The 23,796-nt window shown below is 46.8% G+C and overlaps 4 protein-coding genes across 4 annotated transcripts in view; 2 read left to right on the forward strand and 2 right to left on the reverse strand.

Moving 5' to 3' along the window:
• Positions 1-4,794, reverse strand: part of cacna1c (calcium channel, voltage-dependent, L type, alpha 1C subunit) — a 142,816-nt gene extending 138,022 nt beyond the window's left edge. Inside the window, exon 1 of the mRNA XM_084702019.1 lies at positions 4,436-4,794. Within this exon, the coding sequence (XP_084558145.1) occupies positions 4,436-4,556 (121 nt within the window). The 5' untranslated portion in view covers positions 4,557-4,794. The remainder of the gene's footprint in view (positions 1-4,435) is intronic.
• Positions 4,795-7,274: 2,480 nt separating this feature from the next.
• On the forward strand, positions 7,275-9,438 carry dcp1b (decapping mRNA 1B). Its single transcript, XM_084702020.1, has 7 exons — positions 7,275-7,307; positions 7,685-7,813; positions 7,924-8,238; positions 8,731-8,928; positions 9,028-9,102; positions 9,151-9,216; positions 9,358-9,438. Exons 1-7 carry the CDS (start codon positions 7,275-7,277, stop codon positions 9,436-9,438), a joined length of 897 nt encoding a protein of 298 aa, XP_084558146.1.
• A 4,185-nt stretch (positions 9,439-13,623) lies between these two features.
• On the reverse strand, positions 13,624-17,202 carry LOC146276638 (serine protease FAM111A-like). Its single transcript, XM_084701572.1, has 3 exons — positions 17,043-17,202; positions 15,538-15,617; positions 13,624-15,419 (listed from the first exon to the last, which is right to left on the reverse strand). The coding sequence occupies exons 1-3, from the start codon at positions 17,098-17,100 to the stop codon at positions 13,869-13,871; spliced, it is 1,689 nt and encodes a 562-aa protein (XP_084557698.1). The 5' UTR covers positions 17,101-17,202; the 3' UTR covers positions 13,624-13,868.
• A 3,579-nt stretch (positions 17,203-20,781) lies between these two features.
• Positions 20,782-23,796, forward strand: part of cacna2d4a (calcium channel, voltage-dependent, alpha 2/delta subunit 4a) — a 56,337-nt gene continuing 53,322 nt past the window's right edge. Inside the window, exons 1-3 of the mRNA XM_084701022.1 lie at positions 20,782-20,857; positions 22,421-22,537; positions 23,473-23,532. Of these exons, the coding sequence (XP_084557148.1) occupies positions 22,451-22,537; positions 23,473-23,532 (147 nt within the window). The 5' untranslated portion in view covers positions 20,782-20,857; positions 22,421-22,450. The remainder of the gene's footprint in view (positions 20,858-22,420; positions 22,538-23,472; positions 23,533-23,796) is intronic.

Here is a 23,796-nt window from a genome sequence, read left to right on the forward strand (position 1 = left end):
CTAAATGTGCCAAAATTAAATACATAAATAAATAAATACATAAATAAATAAATACTTAAATAAATAAATACTTAAATAAATAAATACTTAAATAAATAAATAGAAATCTCTTAAGTGATGTTATTGTTAACATGTGGCCTGTTCACAGTCACGTTTATTGAAGCAAGCGCATGATCAGGTAGAGGGTCAGAGAAGTGTGTGTTTTGGTTGTGCCAGGCTGCCAGCACCGTTCTACAGCTCCACACCAGGCATAAACCATTACAGGTTACGTTTTAGGGCCATTTAAACATTTTCAGGAAAAAACATGAGGACAGTTCTATCAAATGGCTTATGTCCCGCCTCTTTTCATTTAAAATGAAATAAGCATTTCTTTTCCTTTGAAAAGAGGCGGGACATAAGCAGTTTTATCAAAGTCCCGCCTCTTTACATTTAAAATGAAATGCGCATTTCATTTTAAATGTAAAGAGGCGGGACATAGGCCTAAGCCATTTGATAGAACTGTCCTCATGGAACTGCAGTGTTTTAGGCTTTATAAAACACAGTTTTTCCTGAACATGTTTAAATGGCCCTAAAACGTAACTTGTCAAGGTTTATGCCTGGTGTTGAGCTGTAGAACGGTGCTGGCACAACCAAAACACACACACTTCTCTGACCTTCTACCTGATCATGGCTTGCTTCAATGAACGTGACTGAGGACAGGCCACATGTTAACAAGAACATATCTGGTTCAATCGTTTTCAAAGTGGACCATTTGCGTTTCAATAAGATTGAATATGTCTGCTCCTTGATTGACAGCTCAGGTCTGACAGTTTGCTATCAAACACAGTGTCCAATCACAGTGCTCCAAGAGTAAAACATTGCAGTCCAATAAGGACAGGTCTGTGCAACTGCTTATGTCCCGCCTCTTTACATTTAAAATGAAATGTGGATTTCATTTTAAATGTAAACCCGCCTCTTTACATTTAAAATGAAATGCACATTTCATTTTAAATGTAAAGAGGCGGGACTTTGATAAAACTGCTTATGTCCCGCCTCTTTACATTTAAAATGAAATGTGGATTTCATTTTAAATGTAAACCCGCCTCTTTACATTTAAAATGAAATGCGCATTTCATTTTAAATGTAAAGAGGCGGACTTTGATAAAACTGCTTATGTCCCGCCTCTTTACATTTAAAATGAAATGCACATTTCATTTTAAATGTAAAGAGGCGGGACTTTGAGAAAACTGCTTATGTCCCGCCTCTTTACATTTAAAATGAAATGCGCATTTCATTTTAAATGTAAAGAGGCGGGACTTTGAGAAAACTGCTTATGTCCCGCCTCTTTACATTTAAAATGAAATGCGCATTTCATTTTAAATGTAAAGAGGCGGGACATAGGCCTAAGCCATTTGATAGAACTGTCCTCATGGAACTGCAGTGTTTTAGGCTTTATAAAACACAGTTTTTCCTGAACATGTTTAAATGGCCCTAAAACGTAACTTGTCAAGGTTTATGCCTGGTGTTGAGCTGTAGAACGGTGCTGGCACAACCAAAACACACACACTTCTCTGACCTTCTACCTGATCATGCGCTTGCTTCAATGAACGTGACTGAGAACAGGCTACATGTTAACAAGAACATATCTGGTTCAATCGTTTTCAAAGTGGACCATTTGCGTTTCAATAAGATTGAATATGTCTGCTCCTTGATTGACAGCTCAGGTCTGACAGTTTGCTATCAAACACAGTGTCCAATCACGGTGCTCCAAGAGTAAAACATTGCAGTCCAATAAGGACAGGTCTGTGCAACTGGTTATGTCCCGCCTCTTTACATTTAAAATGAAATGCGCATTTCATTTTAAATGTAAAGAGGCGGGACTTTGATAAGTCTGCTTATGTCCCGCCCGATAGAACTGTCCTCATGGAACTGCAGTGTTTTAGGCTTTATAAAACACAGTTTTTTCCTGAACATGTTTAAATGGCCCTAAAACGTAACCTGTAATGGTTTATGCCTGGTGTGGAGCTGTAGAACGGTGCTGGCAGCCTGGCACAACCAAGACGCACACACTTCTCTGACCCTCTACCTGATTATGCGCCTGCTTCAATAAACGTGACTGTGAACAGGCCACATGTTAACAATAACATCACTTAAGAGATGTCTATTTATTTATTTAAGTATTTATTTATTTAAGTATTTATTTATTTAAGTATTTATTTATTTAAGTATTTATTTATGTATTTAATTTTGGCACATTTAGTCCTCCATAGCAGTATGCATACAATTGGGACATACTGCGTTGGTGCAACATTGCACCTTGAACTTAAACCCTCATGCTCATACATCCGGCACAGTTCGTAACGCAACAATTAGATATTGTGGTGTTTTACCTTCAAGTCTACTTAATATCTTCTTAACTAGAACATGAAGTTAGCGAAGGATACCGTTAGCTCTGTCTAATTGGATTAGATAGATAGCTAAGCCAAGCAAGTGCTTCCAACTTAATTGTGTTGTCAAAAAAATAAAATATATGTGGAGCTTACCAGAGGCTCGCATAATGTTGGAGGGAAACCAGGAAAGATTAGCTGTTTTTACTTTGTAGTATGTAGTTCAGTTGATGTGACAGAGGATTGTGGGTTAGAGGAGTAAGAAAGAAAGAGGATTAATGTCTTTGTTGTTTGTGATCAATATGTCGAATTAAACTAAGGTCTGTTGCCATGGGTGACCATCAGCACTGGCCATTAATCCAAACCTTGAAATTCTCAACCAGTAAGCTCGTTCTGGATCGTCAGGATTCAGCCTGAAACAGCCCTGTGAAGTTCTTAGAGTTCCTATGTAACAAGCTCACTCATAACATCACATGACATTAGTGAAAGTCAATCCATTTTCTCTGTCGACATTTTATCCAGTAGAAGCTCCCCCTCTCCAGAAGAAGAACAGGAGTGTGACCCTAATCTTAAATCAACTCTTTATTTGAAATCCCCCGATCGCCTTGCACTTGACAAAAATGTGATTGTAAGTCTCTGTGTATCAGATAATGGCATGTAACAGAGTGAGTTGTGCGAACAGTATTGGGTTAAACACAGGCCAACCCTGGAGAGGACTGGAGGAGCCAGACGTTAGGGCCATGGGTCAGAATTCCTGGCGACCCGCAAGAACATAGTTAGAACAGAACTGTGTGTTTGAGAGTGTGTGCGCATGTGTGCGTGTGAGAAGAAGAATGAAAGACTCCGTGTGTGAGGGGGAGAAATGTCAGAGAGAGAGAGAGAGAGAGAGAGAGAGAGAGAGGGGGAGAGAGGGAGAGAGAGAGAGAGAGAGAGAGAGAGAGAAAGAGAGAGGGGGGAGAGAGAGAGAGGGGGAGAGAGGGAGAGAGAGAGAGAGAGAGAGAGAGAGAGAGAGAGAGAGAATGTATGTGCGAGTGAGTTTGTACGCGCATGTGAGTCAGTGAGTGCGTGTGAGAGAGAATGCGTGTGTGTCTCTGCTTGTGAGGAGCCGTAGTCCCGGGCCCTGCAGAGTGCTCCAGGTCCTGACAGGACCATATAAGGTCCACAGTGTTGTGGTGTCTGCAGCTCTCAGTGCGTCTCTGGAACAAGTGTCCTGCCAACACTAGGGAGCCATGCCAGGGAGCCAGATTAGATAAAACACGACCCTCACTCTCAAACACACAGACACATACATCCTGCTGCACACACACACACACACCATGACACAGATATCAAACTTGTGCAAGATACTATGCACGTGCACAGATTTACATGCGCGCACACACACACACACACACAATCAGCAGTGCCACCCAAGTAATAAAAACAGGGGCTTGTTTTAGTCCTTATTACTGTTTAGGATACATCACTGATCTACTGCTTGATTGACATTTTCACAACTAAACCGCCGGGAATAACGTGACCCAAGTGTTCCTCCGGTATTTAATAGCGTGACCCCTTGTATTTATCCAGTAAATTAACTGTGACACATGTTCATCAGCACTTTCACCTCCCTCGCCAGAGCTCATGGAATTTGATCAGATAGAACAAATATGTCTCGCTGGCGGAGGTGCCCGGAATAGTCTGTGTCACCCTGGAGTTAGAACCCGTCAGAAACATGTAGCTCCTGCCACATATTTGGCATATATACACAAATACACACACATATGAACAGGATGTAAGGACTAACTAACTAGTTACATGCTTGGGTTACAAATACACACTGGCTCTGTGAACGGCCAACACCTCTCCAGTTGTTTTTTTCTCTCCAGTTGTTACACCCCTCTGCCACTTCCTTACCCTTCAACCCCATCCACACCCCTGTCTGTCTCTCTCTCGTGTGTTATTGTACACCTATGCATAAGTACATGTGTGTGTGTGTGTGTACCAATGTATGTCAGCTAGCTGTAGCTAGTCCTTAACTTCTGGCTGTGTGGGTGTAATAACGTATGTAGCGAGTAGCTAGTCCCTACCTCCTGGCCGTACGTATGTGTAGCCCAGGTCCTTCTCGGACACCATGTGACCCTTGAAGCACACCTCCTGGTCCTCCTCCAGACGCTCATGCTTGGGTCTCTGGAGAAGTCGCCGGAACATGGCACGATGTGTCCTTAGATCGTCTCCTCAAATGTGTCCTTAGATCGTCTCCTCAAATGTGTCTTTAGATCGTCCCCTCAAATGTTTCCTTCAATGTCTCCTCAAAGTCTCCTTAGGCGTGGCTTTAGATGTCCGTGATTGACTTTAAGTGCTCCCTTTGTGTTGTCCTGAAAGGACCATAGATGTGTCCTCCTCAGATGTCTCCTTAAGGTGGCCTCCGTTGTCTCCTGTAGGACCACAGTGGCCTATGATAAGTGACCAGTGCCTGCTCTCCTTCCTGCCCCCCCCCCCCTTCTTCCCCTCTCCCTCCTCTTCAGTCTCCCAGTCTCAACCTCCTTTCTCTGAGGCCTTCTCAGGAAGACTGGTCTCCAGAGTCCAGGGCTTCTAGCTGACTGCTGTTCCCAGGGTTGAGGCTGGGTAGCTGGTTGGTGTTCCCAGGGTTGAGGCTGGGTAGCTGGTTGGTGTTCCCAGGGTTGAGGCTGGGTAGCTGGTTGGTGTTCCCAGGGTTGAGGCTGGGTAGCTGGTTGGTGTTCCCAGGGTTGAGGCTGACTGTCTGGGACTCTCTCTTACTCTGAGTGGCTCTGGTGCCTGGTCCCTGGTAGTTGCTCATAATCTCCCCTCTCTCCCAGGGGTGTGTCGGATGTGTGTGTGTGCGTCCCTCTGCACGGTGTTCCTCACTTTCCCAGGCTTGTGTGTGTGTGTGTGCACTCTGGTCTGGTTCCCATGCAGTGACCCTAGCCTATCCCTGGAGTGTCTGTCAGCCTGCCAGTCAGACCAGCAGTAGGCAGAAGGCCCTGGTTCAAGTCTGGCTCCTGGGTCCTGATGCGCACACATTTTCTCTCTTTCTCTCTCTTTCTGTCTCTGTCTGCCTCTCTCTCCCTCTCTCTCCCTTCCCTCCTCTGGAAGTCTATGTGGTACCAGAATGCTTCTGGCTTCTGTCTGTCTTTTTCCTCAACACACCTCTTCTCTGATGTAATCTACCTTATCTCCCCTTTTCCTGTCTTTTTTTGGGTCTCTTCATATCTTCACCCTTCTGGGGCTGGGGCTGGGGCTGGGTTGAGGGGTAAGTGTTTGGTAGATGTGCCTAATTTTGCTGTCAGCACTGCTCTCATCCTCAAGTAAAATAATGGCCTTGTTCCAGCCTCTACCCCAGCTTCTAGACTCCAGCCTTTTGCTCTGTACCTCTAGACTGCCTGTCCCACCATCCAGTTTGTGTTTTCACTAATCCCCTGTCCCTGATGATCCCTACTTTCCTCCTTTTCTGTCCTCTGTTTACATCCCAAGAGGACCATGTTGTAACATTGGAATGTTTCATAGTAACACACACACACACACACACACACACACACAGGAGAGTCTGGGGTCAGACTTGGCGACGTGAACAGTTTAGGGTTTTTACAAATGGTTCAACAGTTTGAGGAGGAATGATGATGTCAGATTCTGCTGAGTCAGCCGTGTATCAGTAACAGTCTGTTGTCCTCGTTTGGTCCATCTGTATACCTCTGTGTCTCTCTCTCTCTCTCTCTCTCTCTCTCTCTCTCTCTCTCTCTCTCTCTCTCTCTCTCAATTCTCTCTCTCTATTCTCTCTCTCTCTCTCTCTCTTTTTGTCTGTCTTTCTAACTCTCACTTTTTTTGCTTCTTCCTTTGTGGCTCCCCCCCATGAAATTGTCTTCCAAATGCATACATCATACTGTCCCTTCATCCATTCCTCCATCATTATATTATTATTCACCTTTCTATTTTCTCTTTTGGGTCTCTCTCTCTCCCCCTGTCCCTCTCTCTCCCTCTGTCTCTCTCTCTCCCCCTGTCCCTCTCTCTCCCTCTGTCTCTCTCTCTCCCTCTGTCCCTCTCTCTCCCTCTGTCCCTCTCTCTCCCCCTGTCCCTCTCTCTCCCCCTGTCCCTCTCTCTCCCTCTGTCCCTCTCTCTCCCTGTGTCTCTCTCTCCTCAGTGGCCATCCATGGTATCTGGTTCTATGATAAGGAGGACTGCCAGCGCATCGCCACACTCATGAGGAAGTGCGTAGACACAGACACACACACACAGAACCCCCACCCACACACACACACACAAAGGACTGCAGTAAGTAAAACACTCACAGCCTCATAATGACTAAATCATGTAAGTGTTAATGTATTATTAAGAGTTCTGTTCTCTGAAGGCCAGGGCACTTAGCACTGAAGGCCCTTCTGAAGAGCAGCTCATAGCCTGTTCACATAGCACAGCCCTCCAGGGGATTCACACACACACACACACACACACACACACACAGCTATGATTGATTTGTTTTCCCAGTTGATTTATGTAACAATTGTTGTGTGTTCTCTCGGTAATGACCATCTGTTACGGTGGAGCGTGTGTGTGCGCGCGCGCGCGCTTGCGTGCAAGTCATTTGAATGATTTACTGTTTCCGGAATTGCTTACATGTTGTTCATTAGTGTGTTTTTAGTGCTGATGGCTGTTGAAGTGCAGTAGACGACACACACACACAGACATGCATGCACACACACACCATGACACCCTGTGTTTTTATGTGGGTCCAGTCTCACCCAACAGGAGCAGACCCTGGCCCACCAGAACCAGAATCAGATCCAGAACCAGACCCAGACCCAAGGCCAGACCCAGGGCCAGACCCAGACCCAGACCCAGACCCAGGGGGGCTGGGTGTCTCCCAGGGGGGTGGAGGTTGGGGGGGACAGCAAGGCTGTGGATATCCTACAGATGCTCAACAAGGCCCGCAACGAGTACGACAAGGTAGCTCACCTCACCCACCCTCGCTCTTCATCCTTAGCCCTAGCCCCTCACCCCTTTCCTCATCCCTCACCTTCCATCCTCACACCTCAACTTCCACCCTTATCCTCACACCTCACCCCCCCCAACCCTCATTCCCATCCTCACCCCCTTCACCCTCCCCCCTTAGGCCTCCTACCTCCCTCACCGCTAACCCTCACCCGTCACAACCAGCCCCAGGAACTATTTGATTGAGTGATGCATGTGTGATATGCTGTGGGCCAGCAGGCTGTGGACTTTTTGCATGTCCTGACTGTGACCAATAGGGGGGGCTGAGTCCCACAGATTGCAGTAGAGTTACTGGGCTGTTCCTCCTTTCTTTCTCCTCCTTTTCCTCTCAGGGAGGGAAGCTGAGCCCAGAGCCTAAGGAGATAGGGGGCATCAGTCTCCATGACAACCCCAACCTGATCAAACCCATCCCAGTGAAACCTACTGACCTCCAAACAGGCCTGCACGAGAGGCATACACAGGTACCAGCCTCTCTCCTGCTGTCTCTCAGTCTGTCTGTGTCATTCTTGAACTTTCTCTCTCACTCTCCGTGTAACTCTGTGTCTGTGTCTCTCACGCCCCCTGTCTCCAGGACAGTGATGGGGAGCCTAGGCGTCTCTCTCTGTCTCTGCTGTTTGGATCCCATCCCAAAGCCCAGGCTGTCTCCCCAGGACCCGGGCCTGGCCCAGGCCCCATCAACCCTGGGGGCCCCAGACCTGCGGTGGTCCGCTCCCTGTCCTACGACGACCCGGCCACGCCCCGGGCCCTGCCGGTGGGGCAGGAGGAGGCAGGCCCCTCCCCCCAGCACTGTCCTGCCCTTCAGAAGCTGATGTCCAGCCAGCGAGGGGGGGTGGAGCTGCTGCAGCCCCTGTCTGAGTCCCCCGAGAACAGGCTGAGTGAGAACCTGGTCCCCCACCAGCAGCCTCAGCCCCAGCCTCAACCCCAGACCAGACCAGACCCAATCCAGAGACTGCTCCAGGGCCACTCCTCCTCTTCCTCTGCCCCTCCCTGCTGGTCTCAGCCCCCTCCTCTCCAGCAGCCCCCCCTTTCCTCCTCCCTTCAGCCCGCACAGGGCTTCCCCCACCCCTTACCCCACCACCCCCAATACCATCCGGCGCCCCTCTTTTTCAACCATCCTCAGTTTCACCCCCAGTCTCACTCCCAGCCTCACCCCCAGCCTCACTCCCACCCCCAGCCTCACTCCCACCCCCAGCCTCACTCCCAGCTTCACTCCCAGTCTCACCCCCAGCCTCACTCCCAGTCTCACCCCCAGCCTCACTCCCAGCCTCACTCCCAGTCTCACCCCCAGCCTCACTCCCAGTCTCACTCCCAGCCTCACTCCCAGCCTCACCCCCAGTCTCACCCCCAGCCTCACCCCCAGCCTCCCCCCCACCCCCAGCTTCACTCCCAGGTTGTGTCCCCCTATGAGCTGCTCCAGAGGCTTCAGCTGGTGCAGCAGGAGCAGAGTATTCCCCCCCACGACCCCCCCAGACACGCCCTGGCCCCTCGCTTCCACGAGCCAGCCCCGCCCCCGGGCCCCGGCCCCACCCAGCCCCACACTCCCTCCCCTGCTCAGAAGACCAGCCTGCCCCTCCAGGTACTGTGGGATGATGAAAACATCATGTTTGATACGAGTGGTAATAGTGAGTGTGTGGTGGACTACAGTGTGTGTTACTGACCCCCCCTCTCCCTCCAGGTGATCTCCCCCCAGCGTATCCCTGCCACAGTGGCCCCCACCACCCTGCTCCTGTCCCCCAGTGTGTTCTCCCAGGCCAGGCCAGACTGCTGCCCCCCTCCCTCTGTGCTGCGGCCCCCCCAGCCCCAGGACCAGCCCAGGTTGCTGTCGAAGAGCCAGCTGCAGGCCAGCCTGCTTCACCTCATACAGGTCAGACAGCAGGCCGACCCCACCAGGCCGCCCACAAGCACGCACAGGCTGACATGCACATTCACTCTATCTCTCTCTCCCTCTCTCTGTCTCTCTCTCACGTTGTCTTTCTATCTACCACTTTCTCTTTCCATCTCATAGACGGACCCCTCTTTTCTGGACACCATCTATGAAGCGTACGTTTGTCGCCTCGGCAACAGCATGGCTCCAAACAAGTACTGAAGCTCAGGAAGCCTCAACGATGACCCCTGACCCCACCTTCTACCCCCTCTTACCCTGACCCCACCTCCTGTCTCCTCTAACCCTGACCCCACCTCCTGCCTCCTCTTACCCTGACCCCACCTCCTGCCTCCTCTTACCCTGACCCCACCTCCTGCCTCCTCTTACCCTGACCCCACCTCCTGCCTCCTCTTACCCTGACCCCACCTCCTGCCTCCTCTTACCCTGACCCCACCTCCTGCCTCCTCTAACCCTGACCCCACCTTCTACCCCCTCTTACCCTGACCCCACCTCCTGCCTCCTCTTACCCTGACCCCACCTCCTGCCTCCTCTAACCCTGACCCCACCTTCTACCCCCTCTTACCCTGACCCCACCTCCTGCCTCCTCTTACCCTGACCCCACCTCCTGCCTCCTCTTACCCTGACCCCACCTCCTGCCTCCTCTAACCCTGACCCCACCTTCTACCCCCTCTTACCCTGACCCCACCTCCTGCCTCCTGCCTCCTCTTACCCTGACCCCACCTCCTGCCTCCTCTAACCCTGACCCCACCTCCTGCCTCCTCTAACCCTGACCCCACCTTCTACCCCCTCTTACCCTGACCCCACCTCCTGCCTCCTCTTACCCTGACCCCACCTCCTGCCTCCTCTTACCCTGACCCCACCTCCTGCCTCCTCTTACCCTGACCCCACCTCCTGCCTCCTCTTACCCTGACCCCACCTCCTGCCTCCTCTAACCCTGACCCCACCTTCTACCCCCTCTTACCCTGACCCCACCTCCTGCCTCCTCTTACCCTGACCCCACCTCCTGCCTCCTCTAACCCTGACCCCACCTCCTGCCTTCTCTACCCTAACCCCACCTCCTGCCTCCTCTAACCCTGACCCCACCTCCTGCCTTCTCTACCCTAACCCTACCTCCCACCCCCTCTTCCCTTACCCCATCCCCTAGCCCTTCTACCCCTCCACCATAACTAAGCCCCTAGCCACCTCCTACCCCCAGCCCTAGCCTCCTGAGCTGTCTAACTGGCCTGCCTGTTGAGAGGACCCCTGGGGGAATGCTGAGGTGTCCAAACAAATGCCTCTTCCAATGGTTTTAGATTTCTTCCTAGTTTTTACAGTGAAGGGAATGAGGATTGAGTGAATGTTTGTCAGAACAAAGTGTTTTCTTTTATGAGACTGTTTTTTATAATGACGCCCAGAAGCCTGCTTCAAATAATACAGCCAATACTGAGTAGTTAGGTTTTATTTGTATGATTTTGCGACCGCCTGTTGTGGGTGGGGTTGAGGTCTCGCTGTTGCTGTAGTGTGGACTCTGTAGTGTGGACTCTGTAGTGTGGATCCTAAACGCTTGTCCCCTTCACGTGCTCAGACAGGATGTTGTATTTAACTCAAAACACTCTAAATCACACAAGGATTTCAAAAGCCATAAGCTGATATGTAATGGTGTGCAAGATAATAAGCTAATGTGTAAAAAAAAAACAACAACGGGTGTTTATCCCCCCATCTGAACAGAATCTCTGGTAACTGCAGACCAACTTTCCACCACATGTCACCAAACCCTGCTAGAGCACTCGGGACCAACTGGCACATCACATGTGCATGTAGCATCCCAACAACAGTTGCTGGTTGAAGTGTCTGTAGATGCTGTAGGATTGTAAAGTATTGAGTATTGTGAAGTATAGCAGTACTTTAGTGACTGTAAAGTGCTGCTTTACTAAGACTGTAGCAGTCTGGGATTCGTTTTATATCACTGGGTATTTTTTTTTTTTTTAGAGAAGATGCTTGTAAAACAACTCAAGTTATACAATTATTTCCAGTTTTTCAGAGAGAGAAGAGAATATTTTTGTTTCTATTTTTCTACTATGATACAAAACCATGTTCTCTTGTCAAAACCCAGATATGGTAACACTTACTGCAAACAGAAATACTTAACACAGAAATTATATTCATAAAATACAATATTAGTTGTAAAAATGTGTTTGTAACACACACAAAAACATGTCTGTGTTATCTGGAGTTTAGATATTTGGGTTAATTTTTGAATTTTGTTTATTTTTAAACTGTTGCTAAGGAACAAGGGATTACACTTTTACAAGACTATGCGTTTCGACAACTCTGGAACACAAACCTTGATTGGAAATAAAGATGATTTTTCAAACCGTCCTGGTTCTTAGTCCCCTGGTTCAAACCATCACTTTGAACTCTATAAATGTACACTGATGAAACCACAGTTTTGTGAAAAATTGGTTTATATGAAATGAATATGCATTAAATATGCATCGTCATCATTAGTATGGTGAAGCTGTGTCATACAGCAAGCTCCAGCAGTTCTGATGGCTCAGCCCCAATTAGAGCCTACTGTCAATATTGCGATTGCTTCTCCAGTAGACTAATCCATTCATGTTTGTCATATCCACCCAAGCGAGGCAGTTACAAACCAATTATTGGAAATGATTTCTGCTTTGTCCCTTCACCCCCCCCATAGTGTGTACTGGAAGGGAGATGGGATCGACAGAGAGGAAAGGGGGAAAAAGCAGAGAGGGAGGTAAGTATGTGTGTGGGTATGAAGGAGGGAAAGTCCTAAATGAGGTCATTGCTCTCCTGCCCATGTGCCTCTTCAGGCATGAGGTCTGGTCTTGGACTTCCCCCCCTGGTGGCCTTGACGTCTGATCACTGCTCCTGGCTGCCCTCGGAGGAAGGACAACAGGATGGGGAAAAAGGTTCCAGCCCCACTTATTTGGTTGACAAAACGTCCTACTTTCCCCTCCTCTAGTTTTCTCCACTCCTCTCTCGTCCTCGCCACACCTTTTCCCCCTGTTTTCCTCTCCATGGAAAGACCATGGAAGGTTTCGCCCCTGCTGTATAGCTGACTCCTTGTCACACTGAAGACCAATCGATGACCTGCTGGAGGTGTGTGTGTGTGTGTGTGTATATGCTTGGGCTCTTTGGTTTTAGCACGTCTCACTTTCTGTATCCACATTGAACCAACATGGACAAAGAGTACCAGCTATCAAAGAACGCCTTCCTTATGGTGTTTTGTCTACATTGACTTGCTTACATGTTGGGTATTGTTTAGATGCTGTGACCAGGGAGCTTCTGTTAAGACTGTAAGGACATTAAGGACTCAGAGACATTTTTTTACCAGAGTGGCAGGTGAGTGGCTCTTCCTCCTTCGCCCAGATGTGTGTTTACATGTGTGGGTGTGTACATTGTCTTTCAAGGTGAGTACATAACTCGGTCGAGACGCCTAGCTCTACTATGATCACTACACGTCACCCATGCATTGTTTGATCTCTAGAAACTGAAATGAATGCATCCAAAGTCAACATACAAGTAGTCATATTTATTTTTTATTTAGCATATTTTATCCAAATTGACATACTGTGGAAACGGTGCATATCAAACTTCCAGTGGAAGATCAAGGATCATCATCAAGTACATAGTTCTAGCAAACTATTAAAAACGACAGTGAAAGTGGTACAGTGTTCAACTTCAACAGATGTTCCAATGGAATTGCATAATAAACCATGGAATTTCTGATGTCATTGTAAGGCATGGCTCTCGCATGGCTTCACATCATCTTATTATTCAACTTGTAATCAACTATAATGTCTAACATCAGTTTCAAACACAACAACATCCCTGTACACCATTTATACTACTGCAAAAACTGAACTGTATTATTGAAAAGATAAACATCTTGGTTTATATTTAAAACTGACCTATGTTATTGAAACAAAATACGAGTTGCCTATGGGTCTTGCTGTGTACAAATCAGAACTATTACTCTATAAAGTAGTTAGCTAAATATATGGCATGTCAGATAAAGGCGTTGGCATACATAGTTATGCCTCATGAAGACACTTTTGGCATTAACTCACCATTAGTTTAAAGTATGTCAACCCTATTTGGCCTTTGGGACCAATTCAAGTCAATACTGGATTGGCCTGAGATGGATCAAAGAATCTATGTCCTTCTTCACGTAAAAAAACTCAGTAGTTCTGAATGTGTGTAGACGCACACACACATACACACACACACACACACACAGAGAATGAGAGAGAAAAATAGAGATGATTAGATTAAGCCATTTAGAAATGCTGTTTGGTTGGTCAGTATCCAAAAACAGATTTGAAAACAAAGCTAAACAGATTAGACTGCACTACGGTCAAACATTTTTCCCATATTTACCCAAATGAACCTTTGAAAAATAAACTCTACATGGCCTCTTGTCATAGTAATTGCAGGAGCTACAATCTCTCTTAGAATTCCAAGAGCTCAAATGATTCCATGGATTTTATTCACAATCCACGGGTTGGGGCCTAATTGTTTTCCTTGACTGGTATTTTACATTAATTATAAAATCAATCAAATATTTTGTGGAATTGTGGAATGTTGCGTTTACTTTCCTGTTCAGTCCAGCGCGCCCAGACTGTTCAGATTTGCATTGGTACAGGTTCATCATCCGATTGGCGAGGCCTGAAAAGGCGCTCATGGAGAAACACGTCATTTTGCACCACTTCCTCTACTTGATCCAAAAGTTCCTTGTTACCGTCTTCCTTCAAACGGCCCACAAAGCTCTCCAGGATGTCTTCCAAAGAGTGGGCATACTCCATGACATTCCAGCTGGATTGTTGAGTCTTGTATGTAATGCCGGCTGTGTGCAAGCCGAACACCCTACCAAAACCATCAAACACCGGGGAGCCAGATGAACCGTGAAAGAAACAGGTGTCGTAAGTCACAACGTTGTTGTTCACTTTGATCATCAATACAGACTCCCTAGACTTTCTGTTCACCCGAGGAATGATCCATGTGGGATCCAGTCGTTGCATCCCTCCCTCGGGGTGTCCCACGAGACAGGTCTCACCTGTATCTGGAACTGGGCCGTATTTACAGAGAAGACCTGGTGGAAGCTCCCTATTATTAGGCTTCATGGTCTTCAGGTCTAGCTCCAGTATGGCGTAGTCCAGAGCATGTTTACTCAGATCTGGATCGTGCTGGTGGGCTATGAGCTCTTTTTTGGCATGAATCGTAAACTTATCTACTCCATTTGGATCTACATAGTTAAAGATACATTTCACTTCAACAGACAATTGCATTTTAGACCGTGCACATGGGTTTTCAAACAAATGTGCATTGGTCAAGACATAGTTACGAAACAGCACAAAGCCAGTACCACACACTGCCCCACCAACATCAACTTTGCATACTGATTTGCCAGAGTTTATCAAGTCTTGCAGCCTGAAAACTTCTGAAAATGACTGTGTTATCTTGCCAAACTCCTCATTTTTCAGACACATCTGAAGTTTGAGTAAATCATCATCTGTGTTCTCCTCATCTGGTCCATTGCATTGAGAGGTCTCTTGTACCGGTTTTATTCTGGGGTTTTCAGAAGAACCATCCCCATTGATTCCTTCAGTCTTCTTTCTGTCCAGGGTGATCTGGAAGTGTCGGCCATCCAGACGGTCCACCAGTTGCCTTGTCAAGATGGCAACATTATCTTTGTCCACAAGTTTGCACTTTTCCGTCATCACAATGGCCATAAAGCGGCCATCTCTAGTCAACGCCTCCCTCAGTTTCTCCCCCCTCAGTCCGTAAACGCAGAAGGGGCCATGTTTTTTAAGCTTTGGATTCTTCAGAAGCTGTTTGCTTGATGCGTTTTTGCCACCTTCTGTATCGATGAGGAATGTGACGTACTTTTCCTTTGGATGAATCTGCGGACGAGTTTCAGCAACAGTCTCCTCGGTCTTGGAAACTGTCGATATCTTGAGCGTCTCCCCCTTGTCAATCAGATGGCTTGGGAAGTGTGTTGTTATCATTGCATTCTTTAATCCCTGTCGCTTAATAACAAATTCTTCATTTTGGGGGGTTTGAGATGTCATTGTTTCACCGAGTCCCTCTAACACGGTGCAAGGAGTCGGACAGTAGACTTCACGTGTAGTTCTTTCTTGGCCATATTGGTATTTAAAGCAGTTGGACTCTTTCCCCTAGAAGACGATAAACAAGATAAATTATAAATGAAAGTACGTGCTCCCAAAACAACACAAACTCAAGTGTCGTCGTTTAATCTCAGATATTTTAGCCTAGCAGTCCTGTGATCTTTACCTGAAGGTCCAATGCCTTGAACTTGTCCTCAAGAGGTTGCTGATTCTTCTTTTGTGCCATCTTATCTTGAGAGCTGTGGTCTGTGGGGAAACAGAAAATCTAATTTTATAGGCTATTTATATTCATTTAGCAGATTTTCTTTCCATTCTTTAATGCAACAAACAAGTGCAGATAGAAAATACAGCATAAGATCAAGGATCAGAAGTGCATAGTTCTAACAGTATTCCAGTGGCCAGTCAAGGACTGGTTTGAATACTAGGCACATCTTCATGTGATTATAATCCTTCTGGGACCTAGGCATTCATTTACGTCACTGTAGTGGAGTTTTGACCTGGTAAATTTGCAACCATTCTGACCTTTACATTTACTTATTTTGTCCAAATGAGAGGAAATCTTGGGCGTAAAAACAAACCTACGACCCTGACTAAACTATTTCAGTGAATATAGCTTAAGCCTTAATCGATCTTCCCATTGCCTGAGTGAATTTCCAAATTGTGTTTCAAGTGTAGCCAAAACCCTCCCTGGTTCAAGTGTAGCCCATCCTCCCCCTCCCCCTGGGATCTGATCTACCTAGGGGGTGTGGTGGTAAATTACAACTTAAAACATGTTTTCATAAAAATGTTAAGATTGATATATGGACATTATAAACAGATTACAGTAACTCATTCTCTCTCTATCACAACTCAAGTGGTCATATCGTCATAGCTGTGTATAATAAACATAGGCCCAAGAAGTTTGGCAGTGAGACCACAAAAAATTGCTTTTTTAGGAACTTATTTTATTAACTTCTTAAATTAACAGATCCATAACTTACAAAATATAAAATAAACAAATGTTTTGATACTCAAAGTCTATTGGAAAATATATATATAGTGCAGGAGACTTGCAAAGGATCTTCCACGAACAACATGAACATGATAACATAACATGATGACACTTTTCAGCCAAGTATTTGATTCCTCCCACTATCGTATGCATCCACTTTCGTTTCATCTCTGAAACTTACAGAGATAGACGCGGGGGGGGGGGGGGGGGGGTAGTATCAGCATAAGCCCATTAGGCCACGACCGATGATTAGGTGGCAATAAAAGGGCGCTCGGATATGCACACTCACCCCCGGTTGCTGTATGCGCTGCCGCCCTCCACCATCCCCTTTTCCCCCTTGCTGTCTGTATGTTCTATCTTTCAGGGGGATTATATCTCTATAGCTTACTGCCTCATATATCATGTATGTACGTGTTGCATCGAGGAGACAGGGAGCGCTTCCCTTATGTCATCCACTCAGCCAAAGTCAAACCTATTTCCTTGTCATGGTTATCAATAAATGCTCAAATCTAATACGTGAGTGTCTTGACTGAAATGCTGCTATACTGATGGGACAAACACAATCCACCAAAACATAAACCAACTGATGGAAAACGTTGTTTGTTTGATTAGGCTATTATTTTCATTAGCGGTGAGCTATTGAAAATAACGTTCAATAGCCCACAAGATAACTTGCTTACCGTGGACGTGAGGCTTCCTAATCCAAACAGGCAATTTTTTTCCTATAATTAACAGCATGCAGTATAAGGATATTGCCAAAATTACTCAATCGGCAAGACTTAACGTCACCACATTAGCTAGAATTTTGCAAAAGCGGAGAGTGAAAACTGTCACCGCCCTTCAGTGCTACCTGCCTCCACTCCACGATGTTAAGATACAGTTGTATCGAGTAAACTTTAGGGAACTTCCGTGGAGTAGTTTACAAGCAATACACTTTGGGGCCCATTGGGTGGCGCGCTTGGCAAACAAAAGTTTTCTGACAGGCTATTTCATATTTTCACTTACAGCATATTTGAAAATCAGTGGATGAGTTTGTTGTTTTTTTTAACCATTTAAGGGTTTTAGTGTAGTTTCTAATTCCAAATTAAGCCCATATCATATTATCATAAAATGTAAGGATGTAGGGGTGTGTGTGTGAGTAGGCAGTAAGCTGGTCCTCTGTCCTCACCCACAGCAGCAGTGAACTGGGTCAGTGGGGGAGGAGGAATCCCCCTGCTCAGTATCTGTGTGTGTGTGTGTGTGTGTGTGTGTGTGTGTGTGTGTGTGTGTGTGTGTGTGTGAGTTTGAGCAGACTAGTTGTGTGCAGGCTTGTCCAACTCGTGAGAATGACATTTGCAGCTGTATATTCCAATAACAACGGGACCAGGTTGATACCTGACCTGATCTGGGATCTGGATTAATGTTTGTATGTGAGACTCAGGACCCCCCGTCTTCTCCTCTTCCACGGAGCTCTCCTCTGGAAGCCATGCTTCTCAGGGTCAGCCATATTAGCTTTGTACAGATCACACAGTTGTAGGACAGGTTGGTTGTAGGCAGCCTGTAGGATGCCCGACTCCGCCTGCCGCCCATCAGCCGTACAGGTCGTGTCCTCTCTCTCCCCCCAAGCTGCCGCGACTCTGTCTGTGGAAGCCAGCGAGGCTGTTGAGGCAACGAGGAGCCTCCGCCCGCTACTTAATGAGCCAGACGGGGGAGCTCTGAGGGGGACCGCTCGCAGACAGTTTGGCGCTGTCCCTGGTCCTGATGGCTCCCAGGGGACTCAGTGAGGTTGCCGTCATACACACACACACACACACACACACACACACACAAACTCACTTATATATAAACACCCAGATGTATACACACACAGGCTTAAACAGACACAAATCAGACATGTCCATGTTTGCGTGAGTTAATTGGCTAGATAGTTGCTAGGATTGTTAGATTTCATTTATTTTAGGTTGATCTACAGCAAACATGCCTCATGCTGTACAACTGTGTGTGTGTGTGTGTATATATAGAAGTGTGCATGTGTGATATGTGTTCGCCAACTAAACTTTCACGGTGTGTGTTTAGGTGTATTTAAGGGTGTGTAAGTGTATCTGTGTCTGTATACGTGTGTGTGTTTAAATGTGTGTGTCCACTAGGTGTCTCAGTGTGTTTGCTAACTAAGCATTTCAAGCATTTATATTCTGCTTCCATTGATTGGACAGAAACAAGGCTGCCTCCAGAAATCACTATAATCCTCTTGGATGCAACCCCCCCCCCCCACACACACACACACACATACACTTCCGCCCACACACACCATATTCACCAGCCATCTCTCAACTCCCTCCATCAATCCCGCTGCCTTCCTTCCTTCCACATTCCTTTTCTCCCTACACTCCTGGCACCTCTGTTAACCCCAGACCGAGAGAGAGAGACTTGGGGAGGTTACAGGAGGGAGAGAGAGAGAGGGAGTGGGGGTTGACAAGAGGAACAGAGAGAAAAACTGGGTGAAAGAAAGAGAAACAGTGAGAGGGAAGGAAGGAGGAAGAGAGAAAGGGAGGGAGGGAGGGAGGGAGGGAGGAGGGATTTAATCCTGGTGGATTACGCTGGTCCCAGAGAGTCCATGCAGGAGCCGGATGGTTAGTGTGTTTCAGGACCTGTCCAACACAGCCTCGTCCCGACACCCTTTACCCACGGCATTCACCCCAGCCCGCTCACACCCTGCCTCGGGTCTGGACCACAGAACGGGCCCTAGTACCTCCTGGATCTGCGGAGTCAAGCGCTAGACTGCTGTGTGTGTCCACTCGTTCTGGAGCGCAGGCTCTGCTCAGGAGAGTGTTTGAGTCCCGTGCCTTCGGTTAAAAGTGTTGGATTCTACCTTTAACTGAGGACGGGAAGGGAACATCTGGATTTTCTGACTTATCGCAGTTTTTTCCCCATCGGATGTGAAGAAAAGCAAGGGAGCGTGGTGGAGGGATCCGGATGAAGGGATGAGTGAACGAGTGGAGAGGGAGGCAGTCATGGAGTCTGTTGAGAGTGACAGAACGCGCACTCGGCTTGCCCTCTCCCAAAACTTCTCAGAAGTCTCTAGAACCTTGCAGAACGGGAGAACGTACTGGAGGTTGGCGTGAGCTAACATGAGAACACTGCACCTAGACCTCTGTTGTTGTTGTGACTCCTACTGGGACCCGCTCACGTTCTGTCTCTACAGAACGGGAACCGGAGCCCTCGTTACTGGACTGTGTACCAAGGACCTCGGCTTCTGTCGGTCGAAGATACCCTAAAGATCTACACCTCATTGGATTTGATCTCTGTGTAGATCTCCTCAGACCGGACCAGAACAGACTGGATCAGACCAAACCAGACCAAACCCGTCTGAGCAAATAGGACAGGACGGGACGGAAGGGATGGTGTTCCGGTGTCGGAGTGGTGGCGGAGGCAGGACCGCCGGGCATGCTGGGATGCGGTTGGCAACATTGGTGTGGATCGTCTGCTCTGGTTGGTTCTTCTGGTCCTCACATGCTCAGATGAAGATCCCCCCAGAAACGTGAGTACAAGGAACACCACTCCCTAACCCTGCTTTGCTAACCCCTCACCCCTCCTCCCCCCACCCTTACCCCTCATTCCTCACCCTCTCCCCCCCTATCTCTACTTCCTATGGCCAGGTTTTATGTAAGGTGTGTAGCTGATGTCATGGTCATGTTGTTCCAGGAACAATGCCAGCACATCATGTAGAGCATGAACCTCATTTTGTAACACGCTGACTAAACAGAACTAAATCCCAAAGTCATCTAGCTTCCGGAAGATTCCTGCTATGATAACACAGGCACTATAATACAAGAAATGAAAATTACTTGTTTAAGCACCATACTAAATAGACTCCAGTGTGTCACAAGAAGCCTGGACACATACGCACGGAGACATAATCAAATATAATCAAGTATATAATATATGATCAAGTGCATTGCACACAAACTCACACAGATATAAAAAAGCCGCACACACACAACATGCCATACAATTAGACACACATACAGTGTCCAGCCAGGTTGTATTTTAGGTCCATGTCCCCTTGTGTGAGAGGCAGATTAGAGCTCAGAGCCATGCAGGTTTACCAGGCCACCCCGGAACAGCGGCTCTCTTTCTGGGGACAGATCGGGTAAGGTGTGCCTTAACCACGGTCTTAAACCATGGACTGATCTGGCTTGGCCTGGCATGACATGGTTCTTCAACCTGATTACCTCTGATGCTCTGTCTTGGTAGCATGCATCGGCACCACACCCTGTAATACGTGACAAATGTATTTATTTGTCTCTGTTAGTTTATCTAGAGTTTACTTGGGAATATTCCTTGTTTTTAATATATGCATTGTTGTTTTCTGTCAGTTCTACTTGTTTGTGTTTATTTCTTCCACATCTGAGCTCCTCTCTCCCCTGTCCTCAGTGTCCAGCAGTGGGCTGAGTCGTTTGGTAAACAGATACTGGCCCTGTCGACCAAGTACTCTGGAGCACAGCTTCTGCAGAAGGTACGCCCATAAACACACTCAGACAGACAAATAAGCATAGACTCACAAATATGCACATACATACACGCACAGATCTCTGGTAAAGCTGACTAGAATTGTGTGTGGGTTTGTGTGTGTGAGTGTGTATGTCCTGTACGATCATTACAAGTATGGATATGGAAGTGAAGTGCTCAGAACTTGTTTGGATTATGTGTCCCTACAGTGTGTGTGTGTGTGTGTGTGTGTCTTTAACTGAGCAATGTTGGTTAGTGTCGGTGTTACTGTAGAAGCTCAAGAGGAAGGCTTGGGAAAGTGAGAGAGATAGAGAGAGAAAGCAGTGAAAGAGAGAAAAGAGAGATGATGCACTTACACAGTTTAACTAGAACATGTGGCATCATCAGTGGGCCCAAAGAGGAGGGGCCAGGGCATGACCCTCTCTGATCTCTCAGCCAATAGGAGCCAAGCATGCTGACACGGTTTCCCCAGCTGTACCACACAGGGCAGGAAGACCGGAGCTACTATCAGTGTAGACTGTAATCTTTAATTTCTGTAATACACACTACAGACATTACATAGTGTACTTATACACTATACACAAACTGTAGTTTCTAACACTGTAGACCCTTCCTGCAGTATCAACATTATTTAACAAGCACTCTACTATTATTATTACTACACTCTCTACTATGCATTATGGCCTATACACCATGTACTATACAATATCTACAGAGTATTCTCTACTATACACGGTGCTTTATATACTATCCAATACACTACTGTGTACTATACTGTTGTGTACTAGGAACAATGTATTCTAAAGTATCCTCATGAAGCAGTCATGTGCTGTGTACTGTTAATGTGTGTGTGTGTGTGTGTGTGGGGGGGGGGGGTCCATGTGGGTGTGAGGGTGTGTGTGTGTATGCTTGTGCATGGGTGGGTGTATGCGTGCTTGTGTGTCTTGACCTCCATAGGTAGTTCTTGGCCTGGGATACTAATTAACACAAACTATCTGTTCCTTAGCAACCCTCTGGACACACCTGCAGACTCACAGCATCTGGTCTCGTTCTCTCACAGACACATATGTACACACACATGTACACCCGCATGAGCGCACCCCCCCCCCCCCCCCGACACACACACCCACACACACATGAACACACGGACCTCTTTGCTCACACACCTCAACAGACACACACTCTCCCACAGACGCTTACACACACACACAGAAATCAGAGTAGAGAATGGTGTTTATAGGAAAGATTATGCCTGGGGGCATTGTTCGGTAGGAACACATTCACCAGTTCTCACTGTCTCTCACTTTTTTGCCGCCTCCCATTTTTTATCCCTCTCTCTTTCGGACTCTCTGTTCTTTGGATTACGTATATAAACCCAAGTTTAAAAAAACGTTTGAAAACATTTTAAGCAGAACATTTCATTCCAGTTTTAACGAAGGGTTTACCGGTGTATATAATGTAAGGTACATTGATGGTGGGAGGTCATGGTTTGGGGTTGTGTGTGTCCAGAGTGTGTGTCCTATGAGTGTGCGTCATGTGTCCTTCATGGTATGTGTCCTGTATCTTGCAGAAATACAAGGACATCCAGGGAGTGGTGAGGATGGAGGAGGTGGATGGAGAAGAGCTGGTGGAAAGCATAGCAGATGAGATGGAGAACATGTTGGGGAGGAAAATGAAGAGCGTGAAGGTGAGGAAGACACACACACTGATAGATTTAAGCACACCAACATACAAGCGAGTACGCAAGCAATGACACGCGCGCACACACACAAATAATTCAAAGTTCATGTTGACACACACTCTATTGAGAAAGCCCCTTTCAAAGATTAGTGTGTGTGTTTGATTAAGTGAGCTGAACCCAGCTTGGTCAACGGTTTGTTGTCTAGTAACCCTAGGAGAAAGGGATATGCATGATGGGGCTTCTGTACACAGAGAGCATATGGCTGTAGGCTGGGTCACTGCCCGCCTGTCTTAATGGGATTTCTACTGCCTGTTGTCTTGGTTACGGAACATGATGTTGGGAACAGTTTCCGCTGACCCTAACTTTGATCTGCTTCAGCAGTTACTAGTTCTAGTTCTCCGTGGTTCACCTGTCTGGTGAACATGTCTGTGACATCTGACATTTGATTTCTGCTGATTCTATTGTCTGCTGATGTCTGTAGGTGGTGAGGTACATTTAGCAAATGTAGCTCATTTAGTCATTTAGCAGACCCCCTTATCCAGAGCGACTTCACGTAGTTCACGTTTGTGACATCATCTAGAAATCCCAGGATGTCTTCTCTACTAAACCAATAAATACAAAGGGCAAAATTATTGCAGTTACTAGCACAAAAGTAGTGTCCACTACTGTGACATAAATGACCTGCTGGGACTCAGGAGGATTCCGTGAGCATCAATTGAGATATACATTTGATAATTGAATCATTTAGGTGATGCTTTCATCCAAATTGTAGTATACACTTGTTTTTATAGAAAGGATTGCAGACAATCAAGGATGAGAAGTCCATAGTTGTAAAAGTAACTGCGTGGAGGTGAATTATGGATATCTGTTGATGTGTATGGTTTATTGTATCTGTTGAAGCTAGTTCCATTGACTGTGTGTGTGTTTGTTTTGCTCCTCAGAGGTTGGCTGAATCAGCAGAGGATGCAGATCTGTACCATGAATACAACGCCACTCTCGAGGTCAGTGAATCTGAGCTGTTTCTTTCCTTAACAGAATATATGAAACTCTTTATGGACTACCCTTTCGATAGTTAGAACCCTTTACACGTCCATAACGGTCCAGACAGAACCCTTTGACAAATTCAAACACACCAGAAAACGAATTCTGTTCAGAGCTGGTAAACTTCCTGTTCTGAGCTGGTGTACTTCCTTCTCTGAGCTGGTGTACTTCCTGTTCTGAGCTATTGTACTTCCTGTTCTGAGCTGGTGTACTTCCTGTTTGCA

This window comes from Hypomesus nipponensis, chromosome 7 (genome assembly GCF_054491055.1).
Source record: "Hypomesus nipponensis isolate SF chromosome 7, ASM5449105v1, whole genome shotgun sequence".
NCBI classification, from domain to species: Eukaryota; Metazoa; Chordata; class Actinopteri; order Osmeriformes; family Osmeridae; genus Hypomesus; species Hypomesus nipponensis.